General features: G+C 43.0%; 2 protein-coding genes across 21 annotated transcripts in view; both read left to right on the forward strand.

Moving 5' to 3' along the window:
• Positions 1-6,637, forward strand: part of CAPS2 (calcyphosine 2) — a 31,326-nt gene extending 24,689 nt beyond the window's left edge. For all 14 annotated transcript variants that reach the window (XM_063322916.1, XM_063322910.1, XM_063322907.1 and 11 more), the window contains 4 exons: positions 1,363-1,517; positions 2,048-2,167; positions 3,238-3,334; positions 4,626-6,637. In XM_063322916.1, the coding sequence (XP_063178986.1) occupies positions 1,363-1,517; positions 2,048-2,167; positions 3,238-3,334; positions 4,626-4,801 (548 nt within the window). In that variant the 3' untranslated portion in view covers positions 4,802-6,637. The remainder of the gene's footprint in view (positions 1-1,362; positions 1,518-2,047; positions 2,168-3,237; positions 3,335-4,625) is intronic.
• A 16,767-nt stretch (positions 6,638-23,404) lies between these two features.
• Positions 23,405-26,256, forward strand: part of KCNC2 (potassium voltage-gated channel subfamily C member 2) — a 104,905-nt gene continuing 102,053 nt past the window's right edge. For 3 of the 7 annotated variants that reach the window (XM_063322924.1, XM_063322930.1, XM_063322931.1), the window contains exons 1-2: positions 23,407-23,857; positions 24,600-25,355. In XM_063322924.1, the coding sequence (XP_063178994.1) occupies positions 24,720-25,355 (636 nt within the window). In that variant the 5' untranslated portion in view covers positions 23,407-23,857; positions 24,600-24,719. Of the gene's footprint in view, positions 23,858-24,599; positions 25,356-26,256 lie in introns of all 7 variants that reach the window. The other 4 variants (XM_063322927.1, XM_063322928.1, XM_063322929.1 and 1 more) reach the window with 3 other exon arrangements.

Below are 26,256 nucleotides of genomic sequence, written 5' to 3' on the forward strand. Positions count from 1 at the left end.
GCAGTCAATAAAATGTTAATCTCTGTGTCGACATAATCTCTGAAAAAATGCTCAAGCATAATGCTGATCCTATGTTAAACTGGCATTGAATTTAAAAAGTTATTGGCAAAATGTACAAACACAGTTTCATTTATTCAGTTAATTTTGTCCTAGATACTTCTTTGGGCCATTATTTCTATACATTGATAATTTGGTTTTTGGTTGTCTTTAATATTTTGCTTATTAAAATAGTTGAGTACAATTGAGTAGTATACTCCTGAATACGTAATTGAATTTTACCAAGTTCCTAGTTACAGTCCTTAGGACAAATGCAAAGCTTTGTGTTTAAAATTACAGAAAGCTGTTTATGCAGTGCTGTGTATTACCTTTGTAACCTGTGGTCAACAAAAACTGTTGGACTGAACAGCTTCCAGCTCTTAGAATCTCCTGTCATTAGCTGAACCTGTTTTAAGTAGGCCCTCTTTGGTCACTAAAATCTGCTTGGACATTTATGTTTAGAAAAATTTTTGGAATAATAGATTAGGGATATTTTTTAATCTTCTAGTTATTCCTTGTTTTCCCTTGCATAATAGCCACAAATTGATTTCTCAATTATTTGACTACATCTAAGGTTTGCTAGTTAGGCTTAGAGGATGGTTGAGTGTATATCCTTCAAGACATCTTTTAACATGTGTCTGAATTTGAACTCTACTGGAAAAAACTTTCTTTCACCATCCACCCTATTTGGCTTTATAATTGTAGATAAAAGTAATCTGTAGATATAATATTATAATGTCAGGTGACTTCTGTTAACAGAGTATGCTGAGAAACTCAGACATCCTTAAAGTAAACCTGCTACCTAGAGATTTTGATAAGGCTGTCATTTTTACAATAGAAATAGTTCTCTCTATATTCTTTTGGAACGATTTTGCAGAATTACTTGTTTCCACATATATTTCCACATTGTACAATAAAGGGGCAACTGCATGTCCCATAATGGAATGTTTGTATTGCCAAAGTAGTGTTCTTAAATCTCTTTGTATGTTGAGTCATGGTATGTAATCAGCTCTAGCAGAAGTAAGCAGTTTTATAATCTGGGCACATAAAGGGCGATATCCTGTTCTTCCTTTCCTTCTGTGATCTCTTTAAATGTTTTATTAGATGTTGGCTGCTGCTTTATATGATTTCTACTCAAATGTTAAGTAACTGATAGTTTCATTTTGAACTGACATTCTCTCATCAAAGATAAAGGAGCCTGGATGCATGGGTGTGTCATTTTAACCAGCAGTATCGTAGGTAGTTGTGGTTTACTTTTATATCAGCTCTGTAGCATGTGGCCCATTTCAGGTAAACATTGTGTCCTTTATTTCTCTAAATCCTCAGGTATGCTCGGAGAGACACTAAGTAAAAGAGGAGTTCGGGTTCTAACAGGCTTAGGAAAGTATTTCCGAAACATAGACAAGAACAGAAATGGTTTTCTCTCTCAGGCAGACTTTAAAGAAGCTCTGAAAGTATTCCATTTGGAAATACCCGAAGGGGTAAGTCTAGCTGAAACTGTAATCATGGGTATTATCTTACTTTAATTTATAGAATCACTTCCTTTCTTTGCTTAAATTTGTAGTTTAATAACTGTTTATCTCAAAGGATTTTTTTTCCCCTTGTGATATATCGGCATTTCTGCATTCAGTCAGTCCTATGTGAAATTCTTAAAAATAATAAAAAAAAATGCAGTACAAATGTGCAGTCTTTTTACATCGTGAAGAAGCAAGTGGGATTGCAATCTTTCTTACTTCTTTTTTTGCCTTTTAAAAATGATTTGTATGATTCTATTTACTTATTTTTTTTTTCATGGTTTTATATATTATGTTTTAAAAACAGCCCACAGCTATCAAAAATGCAAATAATGTGAATTATGGTCATCAGTGACTTGCATTATTTTGATGAATCTTTGAGTCAGTGTTGATTTGGTGGTATCTTTTTTTGTGAGAATACTGTAATTTCCTATTATAGCAATTGTTCCATTCTAGGACATAGTGAAGACCTTTGGCAAAATATTTTTAAATTGCAGGACTTTGAATCCTTATGGCTTATTCTTGATGATAGCAAGAGTGATAAGGTCGACTATGGAGAATTTACTCGTGCCGTATTTGGAGAAATGAATGAGTATCGGAAATCATTTGTAAGAAAAGTAAGTTTTGTTGCAGATATTCTAGGTGCAGATATTTTGCAGTCTAACTTTGAAGTTGGTTATTCGTCATGCTCTGGTTGTTGGGGTTTTTTTGTTGTTGTTTTTCTTGAATTGTGCATCTGGTAATTGACTTTTTAAACTTTCAGATTAGTGTATTAATCGTAAATTAGAAGACTGCATGCTGTTCCATGGTTGAATTAGTTAGTTTTGAACTCGAGAATGAATTCCTTTATTACTTTGAGTTTATGCATATGTGGGCTATTGTTACAGTTCAGTCCAGTGGATAAAGCGCCTGCTACCCTGAAACTATCTCTTCCAGAAGACTGTTTCCTTATTTTGGCAGTTCACTGTATCTGTGTGTAACTTTTTTTTTTCCCCAGTGTCTGAAATGAAGGCAAAAATACTTGCCTCATTTGAGACCTACAATTAGAGTCATTATGAGACTTCTTATATTTGAAATGCCATTTTTTATATGTCTATAATGTAATGTGTAGCTGTTAGCAGTATTAAACACTGATTACAAACTAGCCAACAGAGTAGTGACTGGATATCAAGATCAAGAAAAATGACACATACTTTTGTATTTTTAATCATTTAATCATATTTTTAATCTCTCTTAGCCTTATGTATGGAGCATGTGTATTTGAGTAAACTGAAATGAAAATGAAGCTGCTGGAAGCAGTGCTGAAGAGGCTGTGCTGAGGCCTGTCAGAATGACGCAGGAATCTTAGTAATTGGAGGAGGCAGAAGGGAAGCAGCTTAACCTCTGATTCTAAGAATGAGCTAGAGATTTTGGAGAGAAGACAAGTATTTTTTTTTTGAGTTGGTGAGGGGACCACATTTGATGTAAAAGCTGTTGAGATAAAATAATCATGAAATTCCATAATCTGGAATAACTTTCTGATATCTGGTGCCTTATATAAAATAGGAAAGTTGACATAATCCATTGCACAAGATCTAAAAATATGTGCTAGGTAGTTAAGTACGTTTGAACTTTACATCTTTCCACTTAGTTGGTTTTTTTCTTTTTTCTTATATGCTTATGTGCTTATTTTTTTTTCCCTTTATAGGCTTATATGAAACTAGATTTCACCAAAACTGGGAGTGTGCCTATGGTAGTTATCAGAAAATGTTATTGTGCAAAGAAACATCCTCTAGTATTGGCAGGTAATTCACATGAACAAAAAAATTAAAATCTGTAACTACCGAAGTCATCTGTTAGCAGATATACCAAATCCAGAAACTAGTTGCAAATACAAACTGTTTTCATAGTGGCTTAGACTTGAGCTGCTAAGGAGAACTTTTTTCCTCTGATGAGCTATAACGTGTCTAGCTGGAACAGGACTATAAATAGTAAATGAGTTCATATAAACAAATAGTTGCTTCTTATCAAGCTGCAAATACTGCATATATGCAGAGTAGTTCCTTCTCCTGCTGTGTTGGACTACATTAACATAAGTAGTTCTCAGCTTTGGTGTGCAAGTTATCGGTGACACATATGATATTAGTAATTGTCATTTAGGAGGATACTCTCATTTTCGTATTGCTGTTTTCCATCAAATTATGCAAGGTTTCCAACTGACACTGAAGGTACTCCACGCTTGAAGTTCCTTCTGAATAAATTGTTTGTTTATTTCTGGGACAGGATTGTCATCCTTTACGGAGGATGTTGTCTTCAGTATTTTTTCAGGATTCTCAAAAATGTTTGGACTCTACCATTTTAAAGATAGGAATTAAATATTTGCATGTCAGTTTCTAAAATAACATCTCGATGTGCCAAACTAGTCATTGTGAAGTCTCTGTAGTGCCCTGACCCTTTCTATTTTACCTGTAGAAGAGTTACCTATTTTTTATATTGCCAGTGATTTTATTGGTAACACATGAAGACACGTGGTGGTATAGGGATGTTACATATGCAGTTTTTTCCAATGTTACAATACTATATTTTTTCCATTTTTTTTTCCTCAATGCTATGAAATCATAAGGAGTATAATCTTTATTAAGTCACTAAAACATGTCAATTGCAGAGCACTTTTCAAAGCAAGCTTGCATCTAAAGTTTTTCCAAGAGCTTTCAATTTGTATTACATTAAACATATGCTTTATTACAAGATAACTTCTGTATTACCGAAATTTTAGTTTATGAATGCATTATTCATTTATTGCAGTCATTTGAAGAAAAAAAAAATCGTCCTGATCTCAAAGTTTGTTGAAATTGACTATGGCTTCATACTTCTGTTGATATTTAATGCTATCATGTGCTATTAAAGTAGGATGGTTTCTGCAGCTGGTATTAAGTGAGACAGTGACTTCATTCTGAAATCAGAATATTGAATTTGTTCAAGAAAAAAACTACTTGCAAGCTAAAATGTGAAAGTCTCTTGCCTGAAATATATTAAATTCTGTATATTCACAGTTCTTGAAATCATGTATTTACTGGAAAAAATACACTTTCACAGGCAGAGCTACAGAAGAGGATATCAAGTCGTCATTTCTAGAAACATTAGGAGAGTCCTGCAGCAACCCCAATGAAGTGTCCTATTCTGAGTTCGAAGATTACTATGAAGGATTAAGTATTGGAATCATGGATGACGAGGATTTTGTTAATATCTTAAGGAACCCTTGGGGAATTTAGTGGAAGACGACAAAAATAAGGAAGAGACATTTTCTAAACAAGGAGTGAGCTAAATAAGGGAGGATTTAGTCTTGATGTGCATTACTTCATAATTAGTGTCTTAAAGTGATTTTTCAGGGACTGAAAATTTTAGATGCTTTTAGAATAATACATGGCAAATTTCTTAAGAGTGTCTGTTGAGCTATGCTAGCCACATTTTTAATAGAAATGCTGTTCATTCCTTTTCATTGGACCCCATACCAAAATATGTCCTTTACTTGATGTTAGAATAAAGTAGCCTATGTAAAAATAAGAGGGAATCAGAATACTAAAATGCATAAAGGAGTATATGCAAGAGAAAACTTAGTTTTATGATACATTGTGAAAAGCTTTAGATTTGACTGTGGAAACGTCAATGGTAGCTTTTCTTTGGAGTTTTTTTTTCTTGTAACAATAGTACGTATGTTCTCATAACATTCTTTGTCTCATTTCTGGTTTCTTGTGCTGGTGCTTAGCCTGAAAGAGAGCAGGTCATCCTTTTCCAGTTCTGAGGATGTCTGCAGTACTGAAAGTGCAGCGATGTTCACACCAATTAGCCTTTGAAACTACTATGTGGACCATCTCAACTGATCTTACTTTTTCATCAGGCATCTGATGCTGAGCATTGAATCACAAAGGTTTTAATAAGCACACATATATTTTTTTTTTAAATGCACTTCTTCCTTTCCTATATTTTGCAAAGTGATTTTCAAAACAAATAGTTTATATTTAAACATCTGGCTTCTGTATTTTTCTATTGCTGTGATTTTTTTAAACTAAAACTTAGTAGTGATATCCTCTGTCAAACTGATACGTAGCATTTCCTATCTACTCCAAAAGTATAAAACAGAAAAGTGTAAAAAAAAAAAAAACAAAACCAGCCCTGCTCTCTCACAACAAAAATTAAACCATGAATTAAAATATGCCTTGCTACTTCAAATATTCAGCCAGATATGCCTTTCAATGTAATACATCTTGTTAATTCTGTAGAATTCTTTGTGTTAAGAAATGAAAAATGCATTAATTTTATATATATATATAGAGAGAGAGAGAGAGAGAAAGAGAACCTCTGGTTTCAAGATACCTGTCATCAAAGTTAACTTATGTTCAACTGCATTTCTTAAGCCTATGCAATTAAAATATATTAGTTTTCTTTGTGCTTGTCTGCCTGGTTTTAGATTTATAGTCTGTGGTTAACAGAACCTTCCTCTGAGATAGAATTTGTGTTTCGTAGGAATTTAAGGGTGGTGCTGAAACAAATGCTGAAATGAGGGTCTTTGGTCCCTGTGTGGCTGACTGGTTTATTCTAGATATAGCACTCGCATGTTCTAATAGCTTGGGCATTGTTATCTTTTCATTGCTTGTGCCCTGTCCTCACTCATAACTAGAATTGCAGTTTCTGCTCTAAATCCTCAAATGAGGGATTTGGGTGCGTTCTTTTGCGGCTGCAAAAGTCTGTATGTATTTGTTTACAGAGAAAGGCAAATTCTTCAATGTTTATTCTAAGCGAGAATTCTGATGTGGCTTTATTATGATCTTCTTACTCCCCATTCCTGCTGGAATTTATCTTGCTGGAACAATTTTGTTAATTAGTGTTCTTGGAATTGGTGATTCTGAGAAGAGCAACTTCAGCTGGTTTTACAGGGATCTGCTTGTTAATCTGTCTGTTCGAATAACTGAAAAATATCAAGTAACGTTTTTATTAGTTTTTCACCTACTCTGTTTACACTTGTTCACTTAGGAGAGTTGTACCAACATGTAAAATTGTAGCTCAATTTAATAAAAGTGAAAGTGATTGTGAAATGAGGTATTGACATACTTCTTTTTGCAGTGCGTAATTTTTTTGTGATGCTCTTAGGAAGATTGTTCCACATTATCCTATGGAATGGAAAAACTGATGACATTTGGTTGTATCCATAGTCGGTCTGCTTATCAGTAAATTCTCTAGGTCACATCTATGGCAAATTAAGTGTTATTTACTTTGCTTTTATCACTAAAATTAGGTGCTGTTCTTAGAACATTATTTCCATAGCCTTGGTAGTCATGCATTATTTTTTTTGTCTTAATCTGAAGACAGATCCTTAATGGGGTAATCTATGATAAATTCTAGAGGTCAGAAATTTCCTGAAAATACAAGTAGGTACTTTGGTAATTCTATAAACCTGCCAGGTATATGATTTCTATTAACTACAAGGTCAGTTATGCATCAATGGCTGCCTCAAAACATCAGGTATGATGTCTATGGTGAATTTTTCATGGAGTTCACAAAAGTGGTTTTCCATCTGCCTGCTGTTTTTCGTCGTCTAAACTTTTAGATGGTTACAAAGAATTTAAAGCAACTTCTATCCAGTGCTGGCCCACTGTGCTTACACTTCGTAGAAAAACACAGAAACTGTTCAAACCAGGGTCTGTCATGTCTGGCTTCTTTTCATCAACAGTGTTCTCAATGCCCTGATTAACTGCGTTCTGATTTGCTCTTATTTAGTAGTAAACTTTTGATGAACCTGAATCCTTTTCTTTGATCAATGCTTTGGAGCTTTGAAACTTTCTGGAGGTATCTACTGGGGTTTCGTGCCCTTTAAAACAAACAACACTTTTCCTACATTTGCTACCTTTCTCAGAATTTCTCATGTTTTCTGAATTAGGATGTGTTCTTAGAAGGGTTGTTCTCAGAGAAGCTGGCTGGCTTCTTTCCTGAAACTCACTGCTTGATAAAACTAATTGTCTTCATGCCACCCTGATTTACACTTCTGCAAAAAAGTCCTAGCAGCCTGCCGTAATTGACACTATCAGGAGTGTGTTATGGTACAAACATGTCTGTCCTATTAGATGCGCACGCTCCCAGAAGACAAGTGGAGATTAACGAAGTGATGTAACTCCTCCTTCCTGATGTCTCTGACCACTTCATCAAATGAGTATGCGCTGCCAATGTTAGCTGGGATGTTTAAAGGCATTTTTAAAAAGCAAAGCACAGGCACATGGGTGAACCTTCAGTAGCTTCGCTTTGTCAGATAATGGAAATACGGCATCCTCGCCTGGGAGAGCTTTGCTGCTGAGAGGAGGTGTTCTTACTGATTCATGCCGACAAACTCATTTCTCTTTCCTAAGTCACTGCCAGCTGATCAAATTTGGTGGGTCTTTGGGGCCAGAAAACCCCAAAAGATTAAAAATGTATCTACCACTGCGTGTTTGTACGGAGGTGCTGTTTGGTTTGGGGAAGTTTGTTTGGGGTTTTTTGGTCTTGTGTGTTTTTTTGGGGTTTGGTTATTTGGTTTGTTAGTTCATTTCTTTTTTTGAGCATTCTGTCTCTAGATAGTGAAAGTGTAGGACTGATTTCTTATGTGTTGGTCTGTTAAGTCCATAGAAAAACGAAGCAGGTAAATTTCTGTGTCAGAAAAAGGGAGACAATCATATGCTTTTTTCTGGATATTACTCTAATAATTGACCCTTCCTCTCCTTCGTACTTAGCAATTTAGAGACTGAGAGAATTCTGTACTTGCTTTTCATGTTGTTAACTATCTCATCTTTGGGAAGCGGAGTCAGAAGGACGCTGCTGTAATCGTGAGGCACCTCCAGTGATGAAAAGAGGCAAACAGTATTTCCTTCCTGACCTATTCAGGCTATATTTTCCACAGAGAACGTTTCAAAATATTAACCGAACTGGAAGGTACTTGGGGAAGAAATGTGCTAAGACAGTATCTATATGATGACCCCATGAAATATTTTGTTTCGTGGCTCCCATACTTTTGTTGCACCCCTTTTGGATTGTGGGGAACTAGAGGCTTAAAGATGATAGGAAGTACCCTTCAGGAAAAAATAAAAAGTATTTATCATAGGTTTCTTAATTGTTATTAAAGCATCTGTTGTGTTTCCCTGGAATTTATAGTATCTGGGTACCTGTTTTCTGCCTTTTTTCTTTTTCTCCTCACTCATGTGTTATAGTTCGGATGGAATTAGTTGGATTTGTGCATGGCAACTTCTGTGTTTGTTGCTACTGGCAGAATTTTGTGTGTCCAGGATCCCCAGAGAAGCAACTTCAAAATAAGAAAAATAATTGCTATTTCTTTGTGGTTTGATTTTTTTTTTATTATTATTTTTTTTTTTTAGTACAGGCTGCATTCTCATGAAAGATGTTTAATATTTTAGGATCTTTTGCTGGCTTGTGTATTTTTTTAGCTCGTGTCTTCTAACCTTTTGCTGTCATTTCCCCTCCCAGTTTTAGGAGAAAAGAGGAACCTGAGAGACTCTGAAAAAGGTAGGAAAAATGGTATTTAGGTGTGCTGTCTAGGTATCTAATTAATGAGGATTCTCCCTGCAGAAACTTGATACTGCTTTAGAACTGCGCTTTTGAGTAGTCTCAAAGAACCTTCTTGGTGGACTCCTTCCAAGTTGACAAAGAACTGATGGGTTTCTCCTCTCAGCCAGCCAAGGTCAGCAGGCAGCCCCTCACAAGCACGGGTGAGAAGGGCTTGACCTCGTGGCTGGGAGCAGTGAAGGTGACTGCTTTGGTCCCAGAGATGACGTCTGCCTGCCTCGCTGCTGGGCTCCAACCATGGGCTCCTTTCATAATCCTGGTTGGGAGAGGCTTGTGGGAAAGAGGCTTCTTGCAGGCGTTTAGCTACTTACTGACGTGCCAAGCTAGAACACAGAAAAGGGACAGTCCCTGTGTTCTAGCTTGGCAGGGACTTCTGAAAACATCAGCCCTTAGTACCGTCTAGCTGCAGCCAAGCGTCATGGAGAGGGAGGAGGCTGGGCAGAGATGAACTAGAGAGAAGATATGGAGAAAGGACAGGCAGAAGACATAAAATGGTAGCACTTAGGGACAGTGGGGGAGATGAAAAAGCATTGGATGGCAAAGAACTCCTTTGCAGCAGGGATGTGAGGAGCTTCTTCCCTATCTTTCCCCTGTATTTGTATTTCATGCCACATCTCACATTTGGTTGTGAGTTGGGAATGAAACTCAGCAGGAACTGATTAATTCAGGTTCAAAAGGGCTCTGTTCCAAGGATACCTCCTTGTGTTCTGGTGTCCTGTTTTTATCCTGTGGCAATTTTGAGAATTTTGGCTAAGGCTTTCACAAAACTCGCTTTGGGAGGAGCATGCCAGGGGTGATACCTCCTGCTTTACGCTTCATGTGGGGAAACCCCAGGCTGTTAGAGGGAAGCACAGGTTAAAATTAGTGGAAGCTAAAATCGCAGCTTCGGGGATGGATCGTAAAGCGATATTCCCTTTTCTTACAACCTCTTGTCAAGTAACTGAACACTTACTTGTGAGTGAACACAACTGAACACACTCCTGTGACTAATTCTGGGATCCTGTGATTTGGCATGAATTAAATCCTGCACTCACACTGGTAAAATTATTCCCCTGAAGTAATTTCTTTTGACAATAGTATTTGCCTTGCAGATGCTAGTGATTAACTACAGGTTTCAGTTGTGAACGCTGGAGTTGTTTGCATCTATTAGGCATTCTTGAATTCTCCTTTCCCAGTGTTTCATGACCAAAGGGAACAGCAACAGAGGTCAAACCAATGCTACAATTTAACTTTTTTTTTTTTTTTCTTCTTCTTCTTTAAAAACAGCGTTTTGGAAGTGCCCAATATAGCAACACAGTTTAAACCAAGTTATAATACTCTGCTTTTTATGGGTTTAATATGCTTTTGAGAAATATCTGTTCTAGATATTATTGTTGCATAGATCCAAGTAACCGTAGGGAAATAAGCAGTCAGAAAAGTTAGTTAGTTATTTAGTTTGTTTATTTATTAAAACCAAGACAGAAGGGAATTGGTTGTCAGTGCCAGATAATTGACTTCTCATATTCTTTGTGTTTCTTTTCTGACACTTTACCCCTTCTTTCAGACTATGTGATTTCTAAGTTCTCTTTCCAATTTTATGTTCCTGTACTTCCAAACCCTCTTCTTCTGGGAGCATCCTTCTTGGAAATTAGCTTCTTCAGTAACAGCCGTAACGCTAAAGACTTCTCTGAAATAAATCAAAATGTGAAGTAACATCCAGCAACAAAAATCCCTGGGGGAGAGGATAGGAGACGGGGCAGCTAAAAGCAAGCAGTAGCTGTGATGACATCACTACTCATGAATATTTTTTGTTGATTCATAACTTTTGCCTCTTCCCTCTGGAACGCCAGCCGTGGAGAAAAGCCTGCCCAGTAGTACAGGCCAGTGTAAATGCTCTTCCTTTACACCCAGCCAGAAGAAATCAGTCTGAAAGAGATTTCATGAGGTTGCCTACTCCATTATCCTCTATTATCTGGAAAAAATAGCGCATGTGGCTTCTCGTCTGTGATGGACGCCCCACCATATTCCCAGGTAATCTGCTCTATTGCTTCACTGCGCTTCATGTCAGAAGTTTCCTACTGATTAACCTGACTCTTTCTTGCTACAGTTTAAGCTGATCACCATTTCCACTATCCCATCCTTTCCTTATGCGACGGCTTTGAAAACTGTTACTGCACCCCCTTTGATCTGAAGTCTGCTAAATATGACTGTGTAGGAAAATTACATTAACTGGATATGTTTAGTCCATTCTCATTATTCTCCCTTAAGTGCTACTTGGCGCCTTTATTGTGCTGAATGTGATGCCATGTACTAGCCACAATGCTCTGGTTAAGGTTTGGCCAGCGAGGTACTTGTCTTACAGATTGCATTTGTCAGTGTGTTTCTCTCTTCCTTTTTTTTTTTTTTTTTTTCCCCTGTTTGGCAACAACCTGATGTTGTTAAGTATTGCTGAGATTATGATGAGATTTAACCCACAAATTTTCTTATTGAGAGCTGCTTTTTCTTGCATCGTTTTGCTTGTGGAGCGGTGAAGTTCTGCCATGCTGTGGGATACGGGGAGATGTTCCTGATGGAAAACCCGGCCTCGAGTGTCTCAGTTGCCTGGGAGCTTGTGCTTACGCTTCTTTTCAGATAGCTAACGTGTTCTCATCAGCTTTACCTGGGACTAGAAGTATTATTTCTCACTTGTAGTTTTGCTTCGTAGGATATATGTCAGTGAAATCCATTGCATCAACATGGAATCGTATAATGGAAAATAAAGAAGAACCAAACAATGATTTTTTTTTTTTTTTTAAGAGCAGTCGGGAGGGTAAAGAGAAGCTGAACCAAAATGAAAGGTGTTTAACAGCAGCTCTTTTCAGACTCTGTATGTAAATGGTCTTTTATGCAATTAATAAATGTAATGTACTATATTAATGTGTGCAGGTATTTACTAGAATAGGTTTCATCAGTGTGTATTTTTGATGTCATATGGAAAATCTTTTGTTTCAGCTGAAACATATCTTTATTAGATTTTGATATGCGTGCTAATCCCTGCTACCGTCTGATGCGTAGAAGTGCAGGTAGCCCACCTTCAGTCTGCATCTATTTTACTATAATTCCCAAACCAAACCCTGCTTCTCTTCAGCAGTGTTCAAGATGTAGGACTTCTATTATTTCCTGCTCCTCTGTTTTTTCTTCTTTTACTGAAATTAGGCTGTCTCTAACCTGGTGAACTGAAAGGTTTTGTTCAGTAAACATAGTGAAAGAGCACTGGTACCAGGTGAGATTTTTTTTCAGCCTCCTTTTTAACTTACTGCAGTGCCTTCCCCCTCCTCCCCTGTGAATTAACGACCATGAATAATACATAAAATTATGAACTGCCTCTCACCCTGAAGGAGCAGACCGCAAGGTTGCTTTAAGCACTAGTCAGGATTACATCAAGAGTACTCATTTGTTAGTATTACCTTTCTGGCTTAACTGCAATTTTCTCTCACTAAAATAAAATAAGCAGTAAGAATAGTAGCTGTAGTAGTTCCAAATAATCACAGATTTCTAACTGTTCCTTCCCACTTTTACTTCAAAGACAGTCTTTTTGATAACTTGTTAGACTTGTGCTCTCGGGCTTTAGAGAATATTTGATGGCAGCAGTAAACGTTGACTGTGCATTCATCACTCATATCGATGGGCAGTTTAAAGGTGGAAAAAGATGGTTCTCAGACTTAAAGCAAACCGGAATGATAACAACATAGCAACGCTCAGTCTAGACGGAGGTTTTTATTGCCGGTTGCTAATATCTATCCCCATAGAAAATGGTCCGAAGCATCGAACAAAAATTGCCATGGTAGATATCACTTTAGTAACACAACAAAATGTAAGTGGAGGCTGGTGACATGTCTGTGTGCTGCTGGAAGTGCATCATGTCAACTCTATACTGTGAAGCTGAATGTCCTGTTGCCAAAACAGGATGCGGCAAAACTCTTCCTTTGGGAGATGCGATTGACCAGAGGCCTTTTTGCCCATCTATATTCTCGAGTGCGTGTTGCCCCAGGGAAGGGCTGGGTGGCTGTAGGGTGTGAGCTGACACTTGGAACCTCCTAAGCAATTTTCAGAATTAATATTGAAAGTCTCAGCCAAGGAGTTATTAAAAAATGTAAATTAACCTGATAAGTAGTGGCATTTTTTTTCCCCAAGATTAGCCTAATATTCACATTAATTATGATACGGCTTGATTTTAAACTAGAGTTTCCTTTTCTGGAGGAGGGGTAGCAATCTTTCAGTCACAGCAATGGGAGAAGCTTAAAGGTACATTTAAGATGGCAGCTCTGTCCTCAGACCATCTCTTTTTGCATTTTGATTTCTACCGTGCTTCTCCTTTTGATGCTGAAACTTTTTGAACTGGCACATACGTCAGTTACTGTTTCATTAATGTGTTTTCTCGCTTTGAAGCTGCTAAAAACTGAGCCGTGGGCTGAGCTGGGCACTGTGCAAATGATTACTTTGGGATACAGTCCTTGCCTCAGAAAATGTAAAATATGAGTTGAAAAAGGTACATGAGAAGAGATGAGGATAGGAGACAATATTATGTTAATGATACAAGCAGCTAATACTTAATGTAATACAAACACCTCGGGTTGCCTCTTACTTAACAAATATCAATGATAATGATTTGTAGAATGAAAAGATGATTGAAAAGTCAGAGCAAATCTTCATCTCTGTGTTGGATAGCGGGAACGCTAAAGTAGAGCTCTAGATAGGTAGGGCTTTAAAATATTAGACGGATTTTCTTTGTTTAGGCAGCTCCCAAATAGAAGATCTTTCAAATCCATTCTTTTTTAGAAAGGTCCTTTGAATCTCCCAAGTGATACTTCTTGACTACAGAAGGTTTTTTAAAAAAATAATTACTACATGATATGGGAGTGCCGCTTCCATTTTGACAGTCAACATTTACTAAAAAATAGAATAGGAAAGATTTTGTTGTTGTCGTTGTTTTTGTGTGTGTGGTGGTGTTGTTAACCTCCATCTTGGGAAAAAGCAGATGGGAACCTGAGTGGAACAAAGTGGCAGTAAGGGACATCCTCGTGCATGCCTCGCCACTAGCTGTCTTGCATACTGAAGCAGCTTTCCTCGCCACGGCACTGGCAGACTGACTTCTGTCTCTCTGCCAGTCCTGCTCTCTGCCGAATTGCAAGCTAAGTAGAAGGGTGAAGGTTACAAACCCGACACCCTGGATTCCCACCGGCGACTGGCAGTCAGCTTGTACTCGCCCTGTGGCACGCACGCCCTCGTCTTGAAGTGAAATTATCTTCCTAAGAGAGGTATAAAACTCTCAGCTCGTTTTATCCTGCCTGCTTTTAAGGTGTAGGGGGGTGAAGAAGGTGTTAAAGCAGCCCAGTCTCAAGAAACAGAGACACGGGTGGTTGTGGCAAGGTCTCGGTTAGTCGCTGGCAGGATTGTGCTACTTAAATTGAGGTATCTGCTTTAGGCACCTCTGTTCCTTAGGCTGGCTGCTTATTCTGCAAAAAACCCCAGGGTCTTCCAGACCTTTAAAGACATCTGTCTTGTTGAATATGTAAAAGCTGAGGGAAATTACCATAGCTAAACTGACCAGAGAAAGTTAGTTGGGTCTTCGCTCTTCCCAGGGGACATGTGTTAAATTTCCTCCGTGCTGTAGTTTCTGTGGCTTGGCAGATGGGATCAGTCCAGCACCTAACAACTGTCTCCATTCTGGGTTCCTACTGCAGGAGACACGCAAGGCCTTAGAGAAGACTGCTGATGCCCCAATAGCCCTGGTTCCTCCAGGGCAGCTACACCTCTCCACGGCTCCGTCTGTACCTCGCGTGCACAGGATGGGTACGTGGTGGCCGGGGGCTGATGTCTTGGCCGCTGTGTTGTACCTGCTTTCCCCAGCCCGGGGGGTGTGCTCAGCAAAGGTGTCCCTCTGCAGCATCCGCAGCAACCGCAGTCCCTCCGCCCACACTTTCCACCGGCCGCTCTAAACCATCCCTTTTTTTTTTTCTCCCCTCTAAGGAGGGCATAGAGCAACCAGAGCACTGCAGATCAAAACAAACTGGGAAAAGCTCTAAAGAGTATCAAACGCTGCTGAAACGTTTACACGATTAGCGTGGCCGTGGCGTGTTCCTTGACACCCAAGTACGACCAATGTGGCTTTACTCTGCGCTTAAGTGTGTGAGCTGACTTGTTCAAAGACACGTGGAGACACAAAAAAATCAATTTGCAATTTTACAACCTTATTTTATTTCCCTTCTACTGAGATGGGCTGCTAACTGAGAGTTAGCTGGGCTGTTCCTGCCAAGGCTTCTCTACCTAAGCATGACCTTGCACGGCTCTTCAAGGCTCGCTGGCACCTCGCCTCTGAGGAGGAAATGCTGACGGTGCCACCCACGATGGAGCTGGTATTTCCCAGCTGGCTCTCCCCTGCCAGGTAGGGTAATGGGCCGGTTTACAGGTTGTAGCAGGAATCCATGCCAGCGCCTCTAACTTTTTTGCAAGCAAGACCGGAGCACAGGCAGAGGAGATGCAGTGTTTATCTCTTGAGAATACCGTTCTGTTTCCATGGCAGTAGACAGCTCAGTCCGGATTTGGGCAATCTTGTCTGCAAAGTAGCACGAAAAAAAAAAAATTGGGAGAGAAAAACTTGACTGCAGCTGAATGGAGGCAGTCAAAATTAATCAAGCTTGCATAGACTGAGATTGGGTCTGCTGTATGAGACTGCAGACGCTATGAAGAAACCTCTTTGCTTCCTGCATAGCTGAGGCATCTGATTTAAAAGCTGCCCACCCCAGTCAGTGGGACTCTGTGGGAGACTTCTGCTGCTTTGCTCTCTAGGAGTTTCCCTTCTGGCAGGTAGCCTATAACTACTCACAGCGGGAAGGCAAAACCATGGCAAAATGTAATTATTAAACTTTGAATCAGTGTCAGAGAATGAATTATTGTTACAAAACCTCTTCTATGCACTGATAGATTGATCAATTAAACAGCTGTTATTTCAGGGATGCATTGAAGATCGTCAGTGCAAACATCTTCAGAAGATAACGTATTAAAGCAGATCCCTTGCCTTTTTGGGGTAGATACATTATGGTCTTTTACTAAAAATTACTGAAAATAATGGAGGTTGTTAGTCACGGAAGAGAGGAAAATGGTAGATGAGGCAGGTTTCCACGTAAACTTTGGTGGAGTGCAGAAACTAGGTAGAGCAATGCCAGTCATCTGAAAACGCTTGTAGTCATTTTAGTGTGTTTTCATTGGTTTTGATGGCATGTGAGGGAGAGTTTGCTGACTTCCTCAGGTAAATCACCGTCATATGTGGGTCATACATCAGATTTGAAGTGATTTTTAGAAGATCAGTAAAAGTTAGCATTAAGTGAAACATAAAACTACTCCCAGAAAACTTTAGTAAATGGACGTTTTATTTTGAAAATGTAGACTAGCTGTTCAGTAACAATTTGAATATCAATTGAAGTAGTAGATAGTTTGTGCTGGATGATAAATAATATAATTTACCAAAACAAAAATGCAAAGGTCTCTCTTTTTTTTTTTTTTTTCCCCTAGGCATCAAATTATGTCCAGCTCAATTTAATCACTTCAGAGACTGAGAAACTAAAGATTGCTTAAAGTTTCTTTGTAAGGTTGTTTAGTGGTACTTGTACAGTGCCCCTGTAAATGATCTCTTTCTTACACAGTCTTTATTGAAAATGACAGATTTTTCAGAGCAAACTATGTTATAGATCTGGGGGGTTTTGGTGTGGTGGGGTTTTTTTTCTTTTCTTTTCTGAAGAGACTGCTAAAATAGATAAGGTGGGCCTTCTGTTTAGACCGATTGAGTTCTTTCAGGGCATGTAATTTTGTAGCTGAAGAAAACTCTTTGTCCTGTACCTTGTGGGTGATTGTTGATTATTTATGTTATGGGAGCGCTTAAGACCTGCAACAAGATGAGGCCCTCATTACGCTGGCAGAAAGTTTTATTATTGATGTGTTGCCCAAAAACTTCAGGCAAAATGAATGAGATGGATAAGAAAACTGCAGAAATGTTGGGAATAGCATTTCTCAAAATTTTCACGAGGCTTGCGCTCCTGTGCCAGGAAGCAGAAGCAAGGTCAGCGGAGCCTGGCTCATCTCTGCTGGCTCAGATAGCCGTGCTGTAAGAGAAGATACGTGGCTTGGGCATGTCCCCATTTTTCCATCTCTCTGTGCTTTCTGAGTAATAATCGAAAGATTTACCCCTTTTGAATGATAGATGCTTGTACCCAAGAGCTGAAACTAGTTTGGAGGTAATGCATTCATTTCCCTGTCCATAGGGACTCTGTAGGACTCTGTATGTTTGACTAGGTCATTCTGCTGTTCCAAGACTTTTTTTTTTCTTTTTTTTCAGTCTCTGTAAATATATGGAGCACCTGGAAGAAGCTCAGTCCATGTATTTACATTCTACTTGAACTAAAGAGTAAACACCTGTTGAGGAGCTCGGTACTGTTCTCACTGTTTAATTAGTCTTCTTTACAAAGGCACTCTCTTGTGGCAGGTGACAGTCCCTCAGAAGCGGCATCGTGTGCTGGCAAGTTATGGATGCGAAAGACACATCACTGACCTTTAACTGGAATTGAAACAAATTTTCAGGGTAGATAAAAAATTCATTCCCACTATTTCAGCATTGGGCACTAAAAAAGAAAAAAAGTAAGTATGGACGGAACCCGAGGCAATACCTCCTTTCATAAGCAGAATGTAATATTCTGTATCTCTTGAGAAAACGTGCATCCCACAAATGTGAATCAGCACCGACAAAGCTACTTGAATTACAGCAGAAGCAGGTGAGTAATCTTTCTTTCCACCATCTTGCATTGCTAATACCTCTGGCATTAGTAATCAGGGGAGGCAAAGAGCACCCCAGGGTCATGAATGAAAAAGGCGGTTGGCTAGAAGACTGTGGGATGGATGATGTTTGGGCAAAGGGCGTGTGGGGTCCACTCCTGTTTTAAAGGAACAGTGCCCACTCTGGAATCGAAAGTGGAGGGTGACGGTTTCTAAGGGATTGCCCCCTGTCAGAGCGGGTGCTTCTGGGATTTTATGAGGCTGGTTGGAGGAGCTGATTGATTGGAGCAGCTCTGCTCACATTATACATGTAGTGTCATGGGCAAAGCATTCTTGAGTTGGGGAATTTTCCCTTGATTTATTGTCAACACAAATTTCTAAGCACGGATTGGTATCTTAAGAAAAAGAAAGCACAGACAATTTAAAAAAAACACTTACCGGAACACCTTTCCTCCCACTCCCTAGCCTTGGCTTCCCGTGTTTCCACCACCCTTTACACTCAGACCCTCCAAGCTTCTCTCCTGAGGCAATGGAGGAAGTTGGGGTCAGTTCATGAGGGCTTCTCTGCTGCTCTTCACTTCTGAGTGGGCTCTCCTCTCCTCCTTTGAGCTGCTCTGTGTTACTGCTCCAGCATTGTTCCTCTACAGGCTGCATTCCCTCTGGGATGTCCCTGCCCCACTGTGGGTCACCCATGGCCATGGTTCTTCAGGAATGTCCCTGCTCCAGCATGGGTTGCCCACAACCACAGTCCTTCAGAGGTACCTCCTCTGGCATGGAGCCCCTCCTCCCAAGAATGCGTCTCCAGCCATGTCTCCTCCACTTTTCTAAACACGGCTTTTAACATGTCTTCTCGTTCCTCTGTTTCTCTTCCCATATCTCCTGTCCCTTGCAGCCACTGCCCCTTCCTTAACCACGCTGGAGGCACGCATCAGGGCTCCCGGCTGGCTGAGCCTTTGGAGGGCAAGAGGCTGCTCATGGCGGGTCGGAGCTGGCTGGAAATGGATGGGACTGGCATGAAGCAGCTCACGGATGCCTCCCCACAGGTCCTGTTGCCCAAACCCTGCTGTTTGCACCCAATACTCTTAGTGAATATGATTGCATTTGAAGGAATATGGTTTGCCACAGAGGCAATGCTAAGCAGGTTGCTGAACTTGCACATCCCAGCACTAAGGAGAGCTTTGGAGAACGGGGAAACGTGGAAAGAATTTGGGAGAGGAGGAGAAAAGACATGCGGAAAGATGTCTTCAGTGGAGCCTGGGATGTGGAACAGGACAGGCATGAGTTGCTCTCGGGGCAGGAATCTGAAGGGCTACCCTGTGGAAGGAGCACAGCTCCACCTCAGCCCCCAAAAAGAGTTGGCAGACTTTGCACTAGAACTGCCTGAATTTGGAAAAGACAAAGAAATGGTGTAGCTTGTGATACCGCATGCTTGTGAAGACGGACATTGCTTTGCAATCTTTTGAGCACCTGTGGGAGGACTGGAGAACCAAGAGGAGGACAAGAACATACAGGTTGGTGTGCTCCAAGAGTCTCAACCTACAGCAGAGGGAAACACAAGGATTTCTGAAGGAAAATGCAACCGCGTGACTCAGCTGAGACAGGAGCTGTGTGTGACACAGGGCTGCAGCTGGAGTTAACACACGGTAAAATGGTCCAGCCCCAGCTCTACAGTGATGTCGCTTCACATTCCCCTTCTCAACGCCCCTTTGTTTTGAAAAGAGAAACTTGAAGCCTAATTTAACGTAGATGAAACTGTACGCTTTACCCCCCCTCTCCCCACCCTCATGGAAGGCCATAACTTAACCACGTAGCATGGGTTGTGCTGTGGATTACTAATTAGGCAATGCAATTAGCCCTCACCTGCTTTTTCTACTGTGTCATGTGTCTTCTCAGGAGATCCCAATCTTGGGTTCCCTAGTTTTTCTTTCCTTGGTAAATATACCGTACAAGGAACTTTTCCAGTTTTTCATTTTTTTTCGATGGGAGATACCACATTCCCCAGAATTTCACAAAGAACTGAAGATGTGGGGTGGGGGAAGGCAGATGAAGCACGCATGGGGATGCAGCGCCTCATGCAGGATGCTCCTGCCTGCTACTTTGTGAGTGTAACAGTAGGCTGATTTCATGAGAACTTTCACATTTTGTCTATCTGTCTTGTCCAATCTTAGTTTTATTTATATTTTTCTACAGTAAGACCTTTCCTTAACAATTCTGTGTTATTGATCAAACGAAGCTTATATTTCAACTGCGCTAACAAAAACTGCAATCCTGCTTTGGAATTTAAAAATAATTACAACTTTCTGCTGGCTTTGTTTCCAGCCTTGTCCAATTTAACTACATCATGGCTCCTTACAGTCATATTTCACAGGCATTTACTTAATCTATTAATTTTTTTTTCAATTTCAGAGTAAAATTCTGACTTATCATCAGTGTACTTCAGTATAATGTGGCTGTCGTGTTCTGCAAGATCTATAGTGAATTAGTACATGTAACTGTAAATAGTAGAGATGATTATAAATAATAAGGGAGAACAGAAAAAATACGTGAAAGAAACAAGTAGAAGCTTAATAAAGTGTTGTTAACGACAGTGGATTTTTAAAATAATTAGTTCATTTACTTAATCATCAACTAAGCTGATATAAATTGATGACGTTTTGGCTGTGTTGCACTATCTTCAATTATAATTCTCCATTATAAAAATGTTTTTTTAGATTTTTTTTTTGTTTGTTTTCCCAATAACAACATCATATGAAAAATATGAAATGGTGACCTGCACTAGAAAAACTTGGTGGCTTCTGAAGCCTCTCATGTCCTCCTCGGGAAGACAGATGGTGGCTGATCAGGTTAACCTTCCCAGGGACCCCTCAGTCAACAGGGACCGAGTTCCTCCAGAAGGTGATTAGAGCATGACTGTAACTGGGGACACTACTTTTGTCCTCAGATTTGTTTTTCTTTTCCACAAGTCCTTCCTTTCATTTAGTCTTTTACTGTTAGGCAGCTGGTAACCCAATGACTTTGCATGGCAGTCCTCAAGCTTGCAAGAAGAACGATTGCTGCTGGTAAGTAAAATGTTCCTTTGGCTTGAGTTTCTGATAGCGGTCTTCACGTCTAATTTTATTGCTTTGTTGGTTAAAACAATAACGTAGGACCTTTCCTTTTGTAATAACAGCAGGGAAGATTGGTCGTGCATTGCTCAGTGTCACTCAGTTCCACAACGAAACTTCCACATCCTGAGCTACAGAAATGTTTCCACTTAACTTTTACATGAATGTGTTTGAGAGTACGTGTAAATAATTTTGGGTGGTTTTTTTTTTCCATTTGCAGATGTATTTCATGGTGAGACTCACTGAGGAAGTGCATTTCTCTCTCTTATATATGTCTCATGCTTCCACTTTTATTGGAGGCACTGAGGAGTGAAAAAATTCAGGTCAGTCTCTTGTAGGGGGGAAATTAATTCATAAATGTTGCTACAGTTGCCTACGTAGAATATTGTCATTCAAGAAAATGTTGTCTCTGGAAAGTCAATGTCTAATATAATTTCATCCTTTATTGAGACGTCTGCCACATGCTGAAAATACAAGGAAGAGCGACACACAGAGAAATTAATACCATTATATTTAGTAACAGACATGTTGTAGAGTATGGACATTTTGATGTGACTGAAGGACTGTTATATTCTGGAAGAGACCATTCCTTTTCTTACTAATTGGAAAAATTATTTCTGTGGCTTGTTTTTTCCATGCAATAAAAAACCCTGCGTGCTTAAGGAGTCTGAAGCGTAAACAGATTTCTCATGCCTTTTTCATGGTGCTGGTATTATGGGGTATGACTGTAAAGTTTTTTTGTTTATGAGATGCCATCCTTGTTACTCTTAGGCTTCTTAGGTTGGTGCGTGGGCTGCGTTTTTTTTTTTTCTGGGGGGGGGGGTGGATTTTAGGGGGGGTTGTGTTTGTTTTTGTTGATGCTTTGGTTTGGGTTTTTTTGTTTATGATGGTTTGTTTTGTTTTGGTTTTGTTTTTTTTTTTTGTGGAGGAGAGTGCTTGTCCTGTGACTTGGGCACAGATGTGTGACTTGAGCAGACAGTGACAGTTCAGAGGGAAGTCCTGGTATTCTGTGATGATACCGTTTGTCTAGTGTTTTGGCAGCTACTGCCACCCCATGGTTTTCCATAATGGATGAATGCTGCAGAGCTTTAATACGTTGCATTTCTCCAGCAACCTCTCATAGGTCAGACAGAAGACAATGAATATTAATTTTGTCTTACTCCCTCCTTCTCTATGTCCCCTTTTTCAGAAAAATACCCTCTGCAAAGAAAAGCAAGTATGGCATGAGCAGCGTTGCTTTGGTTTAGGGTGGGTGAGTGCTTTCCACTGGATTTACAACTATGTAACTGAATATTAATTTTGGCTCCAGGGAGTTTTCACTAACTAACTATATCTGCTTTAGCAGGATAAATTTTGCCTTTCTTTCTTTTCTCTCTCTCTCTCTTTTTTTTTTTTTTTTTAAGGAACTTCAAAACGTACATCTGGAGAAAGCTTTTGAAACCCATTTCTTAAAGTTGCTGCTGCTTTGGGAGCCTGTGTTTACATCATGGATGCCACATACAGACAGATCTGGGTTAAAGCAATCTGGTCAAAGCACAGTGTCCTCTGAGCATCGCTTCCAGCAGAGCTTTGCCCTCCCGATGCCAGCAAGTGCCCAGTCGAAGGCTCTGAGGGGACACTTCAGATACCATTATTCCACTCCTTACCCTACTTCATGCCAGGGACTACCCTTGGTGTGGAGGAAGACTTGTCCTTTGAGGAAGTGGCAAGAGGGATCACCTCTCATTTTGTGTATCTTCTCCTTAGGGCTGGAAGATTCTTTCCCTTTGACCAACCCAGCTGAAACCAGGCATCAGTAAAAGAGGCTCTAGAAAATAACTCAGCTGGCTTGGAGACAGAGACTCTGGCACAAGCTTTGCGTTCCCTTATATATTACTGGGGTCTCTCAACTTCCATCCTCCCCTGCTGTCCCCAACCTCCAACGCATGAAGTGGACCAAGTATGACACCTACGGCACCATATCTATTTTTTCCAGCTGACACCAAAGTTGGACCCCCTCTCCTTGAACCCTCCAGCACCGCGCAAGCTGATGCTGCGGACCCTGTACGACCCAGGTGCTGCAGTCACCGACCTGCCCGGTGAAGGACCCTCTCCGGGAGGCGGGGGAGGGCTGAGCAGCTCCTCTCCGCAGTCACCTGTAGCTCGGGGCTGATTTCCCTGCGTTCCTCCGCAGAAAAAATAGCTATTCTCAGCCCCGATCCCTTCCCGCGTCTTTTCCTTAAGTGAACCAAATTTACACGTAGCGGGAGCGGAGGTGGCGTTGCCTTTTTGAGATGGAGATGTGCTATTTGTTTTTGCTATCGCCTCCCTCCGCCCCACAGGGCTGGGAGCTGGGGGTCTGGGGGGGTGGGTGGGTGTCCGGAGGGAGGGCTCCCCTGCCCCCGCCCCGGGGAGGAGCTTCAGCCCCAAATGAGGTGCGTTTTCACCTTTGGGTTCGTCTTCCCGGCGAGGCGCTGGGATTCCGGCAGCACCGCTCCCCGAGGTGCCCCGACCCGCCGCCCATGGCTCTGCCCTCCGCCTGCCATGCTGGCTGGCAGCCCCCCTGTGGAAAAGCGGCGTCTCCCTCCTAAAATGAAGGGAGCGGGATCTCCGAGCGGGCGGCGGGAGCCGCTTTTACGCCTTTCGGGGAGTTGAGCACGGCAGGAGGTAAAACCTGAAGGCGAAAAAAAACCCACCCAAAACCCAACCAAACCAACAACCAAAAATCCCCCCCAACAACAAGTAGTTCTCGCCCGGCAGAGAGGCACCGAGAGCGGCCGGGAACCGGCGCCCGCCGCCGCGCGCAACCGGAGCCCGCCGGGGAAGAGCGGAGCCGCTTTCTCTCCTCCGGCAAAGGTAGCGGAGGGGCGGCGGGGAGGAAGCGGGGGCTGCCGGGGTTGGGCCGGGGGTTGCGGGGGGAGCGTGGAGGAACCCACGGCATCCCGGCGCTGGGACCGCCGGCGCTTCCCCGAGATGCTCGCTGGGCTTCGCGATCTGCCTGAGAAAGTAGCGAGGCGAGCTCCGCACAGGCAGCTTTTCCAAGGGTGTGCCTGGGCTGCCGGGGGGCTTGGTATTTCTTCCCCAAAAAGCAATCCCTCCCTCCCAAAATAGAGGCGGGGGGAGGCGAAGGGGGAGGCAAGCCTCTGATCCTTCTGTTTCTTCCCCTCTCGTTAAGACGTTAGGATAATAAAAGATAGATGCCCATTAAATAATTAACCGCACACTTTCTATGCCATCAGCTCGGTTCAGGCAGCCCCGCGAGGGAGGAGGGGGGTGGGGACGGCGGCGGATCCGTACGCGGGAGAAGCAGCAGTGCCATTTCGGTAGCCTGCTTTCGGGGGCAGCGGGGAGAGAGCCCGGGGCTTTGCCCGGAGGGGAGGGAGGGGCAGGCGGGAGACCCCTCCACGGAGGGGCGCGGAGCCGGGGGCGGGGGGCGAGGCGGGCCGGGAGGGCTCTCCCGGTGGTGCGGGGTGTCGGGAGGTAGGGGGGGATGGAGGGGGCTGGGGTAGGCGGGGAATAGCCCCCCCACCACCACCTCCCCCCGGTGATGCTTGTGGGGGGGCTTCTCCTCGAGGTCTTCTTTCTGTTTGCGTTTAAGGCAGAAGCTCGTCCCCCACGGACCTGCCCGCGACCGGCTGTCCCCCCACCCCTCCGCCCAACCATCCCCATCCCCGCTGCCGCCTCCCGCGCCCTCCCCAGTCATGTCCCACCCGGAGCGATGGGGAAGCTCGAGGACAACGAGAGGGTGATCCTCAACGTGGGGGGGACGCGGCACGAGACCTACCGCAGCACCCTGAAGACCCTGCCGGGGACCCGCCTGGCCCTGCTCGCCTGCGAGTCCCAGAGCGAGTCCCCGGGCGGCGAGGAGCCGCCGCCGCCGCCCCCCAACCCGCCGCCGCCGCCGGCGGGCGGCTGCCCGGAGCCCGGCAGCGGCTGCAGCCCCCGGGGCAACGGCGGCGCCAGCGAATTTTTCTTCGACCGGCACCCGGGGGTCTTCGCCTATGTGCTCAACTACTACCGTACCGGCAAGCTGCACTGCCCCGCCGACGTCTGCGGGCCGCTCTTCGAGGAGGAGCTGGCCTTCTGGGGCATCGACGAGACCGACGTGGAGCCCTGCTGCTGGATGACCTACCGCCAGCACCGCGACGCCGAGGAGGCCCTCGACATCTTCGAGGCGCCCGACCTGCTGACGGGCGAGCCGCCCCTCGACGGCGACGACGACGAGCTGGCCGCCAAGAGGCTGGGCATCGAGGACGTGGGGGCGACCGCCGAGGGCAAGGGCGGGCGCTGGCGGCGGCTGCAGCCCCGCGTCTGGGCGCTCTTCGAGGACCCCTACTCCTCACGGGCCGCCAGGGTAAGCGCCGACGGACAGACGGCGCGCCCGCCCGGATGGCGGCTGGGGAGGCCGAGGGTCTGCTGGGGGGGCACACGCCATGGTCCCCCACCTGGGAGGCAGGAGTGCGGAGCATCATGGGAAGCTCGCCCTGCTCGGGGTGGGCATGCAGGGGCGATGCTGTGGTGGGCCGCTATGTGGGGTGACGTCGGCCCCTGTGGGGCGGTGGTGCTTGTCCCCTCTGCAGGCAACATCAGGTGGTGAGGGGGTCCCGCTGTGCTGGCATCCCCCCATGGGGACATGGGGTGAGGTGGCCCTGAGGAGCCTGTGAGGGAGCCACGCTCGCCCCCCTGGCCTGGGTGGGGGTGCGGAGGTGCGCTCGCCGGGAGACCCTTCGTGTGTATGGGCAGGGACAGCCCCAGGTGTCCTCGACCTTTCTGAGCACCTGCATGGAGGTGTGTTTGGGAGGCCGTCATCCCTCCCCCATCTGTCAGAGGTCTCAGGTTTGGGGTGAGGGGGTGACAGCGATGCAGGAGAGCGACCTCAGCCCTTTGCCAGCCTCACTCTGTCTGCTCTGGGAGGTGATCCGGGTTCAACAAAGTAAGTGTGACAGGGGGTCACCCTAGCTCTTCCTCCATTGATTTCTCAGGGTGACCCTCGCTGGCTCTGTGACTAAGGGTATGGGCACAAGGCAGTAAACGATCATCCTAGGTTTCCCTTATTTAGATAGGGATTCTGGATTTTGATGCTGACTACTTGGTACGCTGATGATTTGGATTTTAGTTCTGTCTTTTAGTTGCTGTTGTCAGCGGCGATGCGGGTTGGCTTTCTAACCCAGGGCTTTGGAGCAAACAAATGTCTGTAATTCCTTTGAGAGAAATATACAGTGCTGCCTCAAATTTAACAACGAGAAAAGCAGCCA

This window comes from Chroicocephalus ridibundus, chromosome 1, assembly GCF_963924245.1.
Source record: "Chroicocephalus ridibundus chromosome 1, bChrRid1.1, whole genome shotgun sequence".
NCBI lineage: Eukaryota > Metazoa > Chordata > Aves > Charadriiformes > Laridae > Chroicocephalus > Chroicocephalus ridibundus.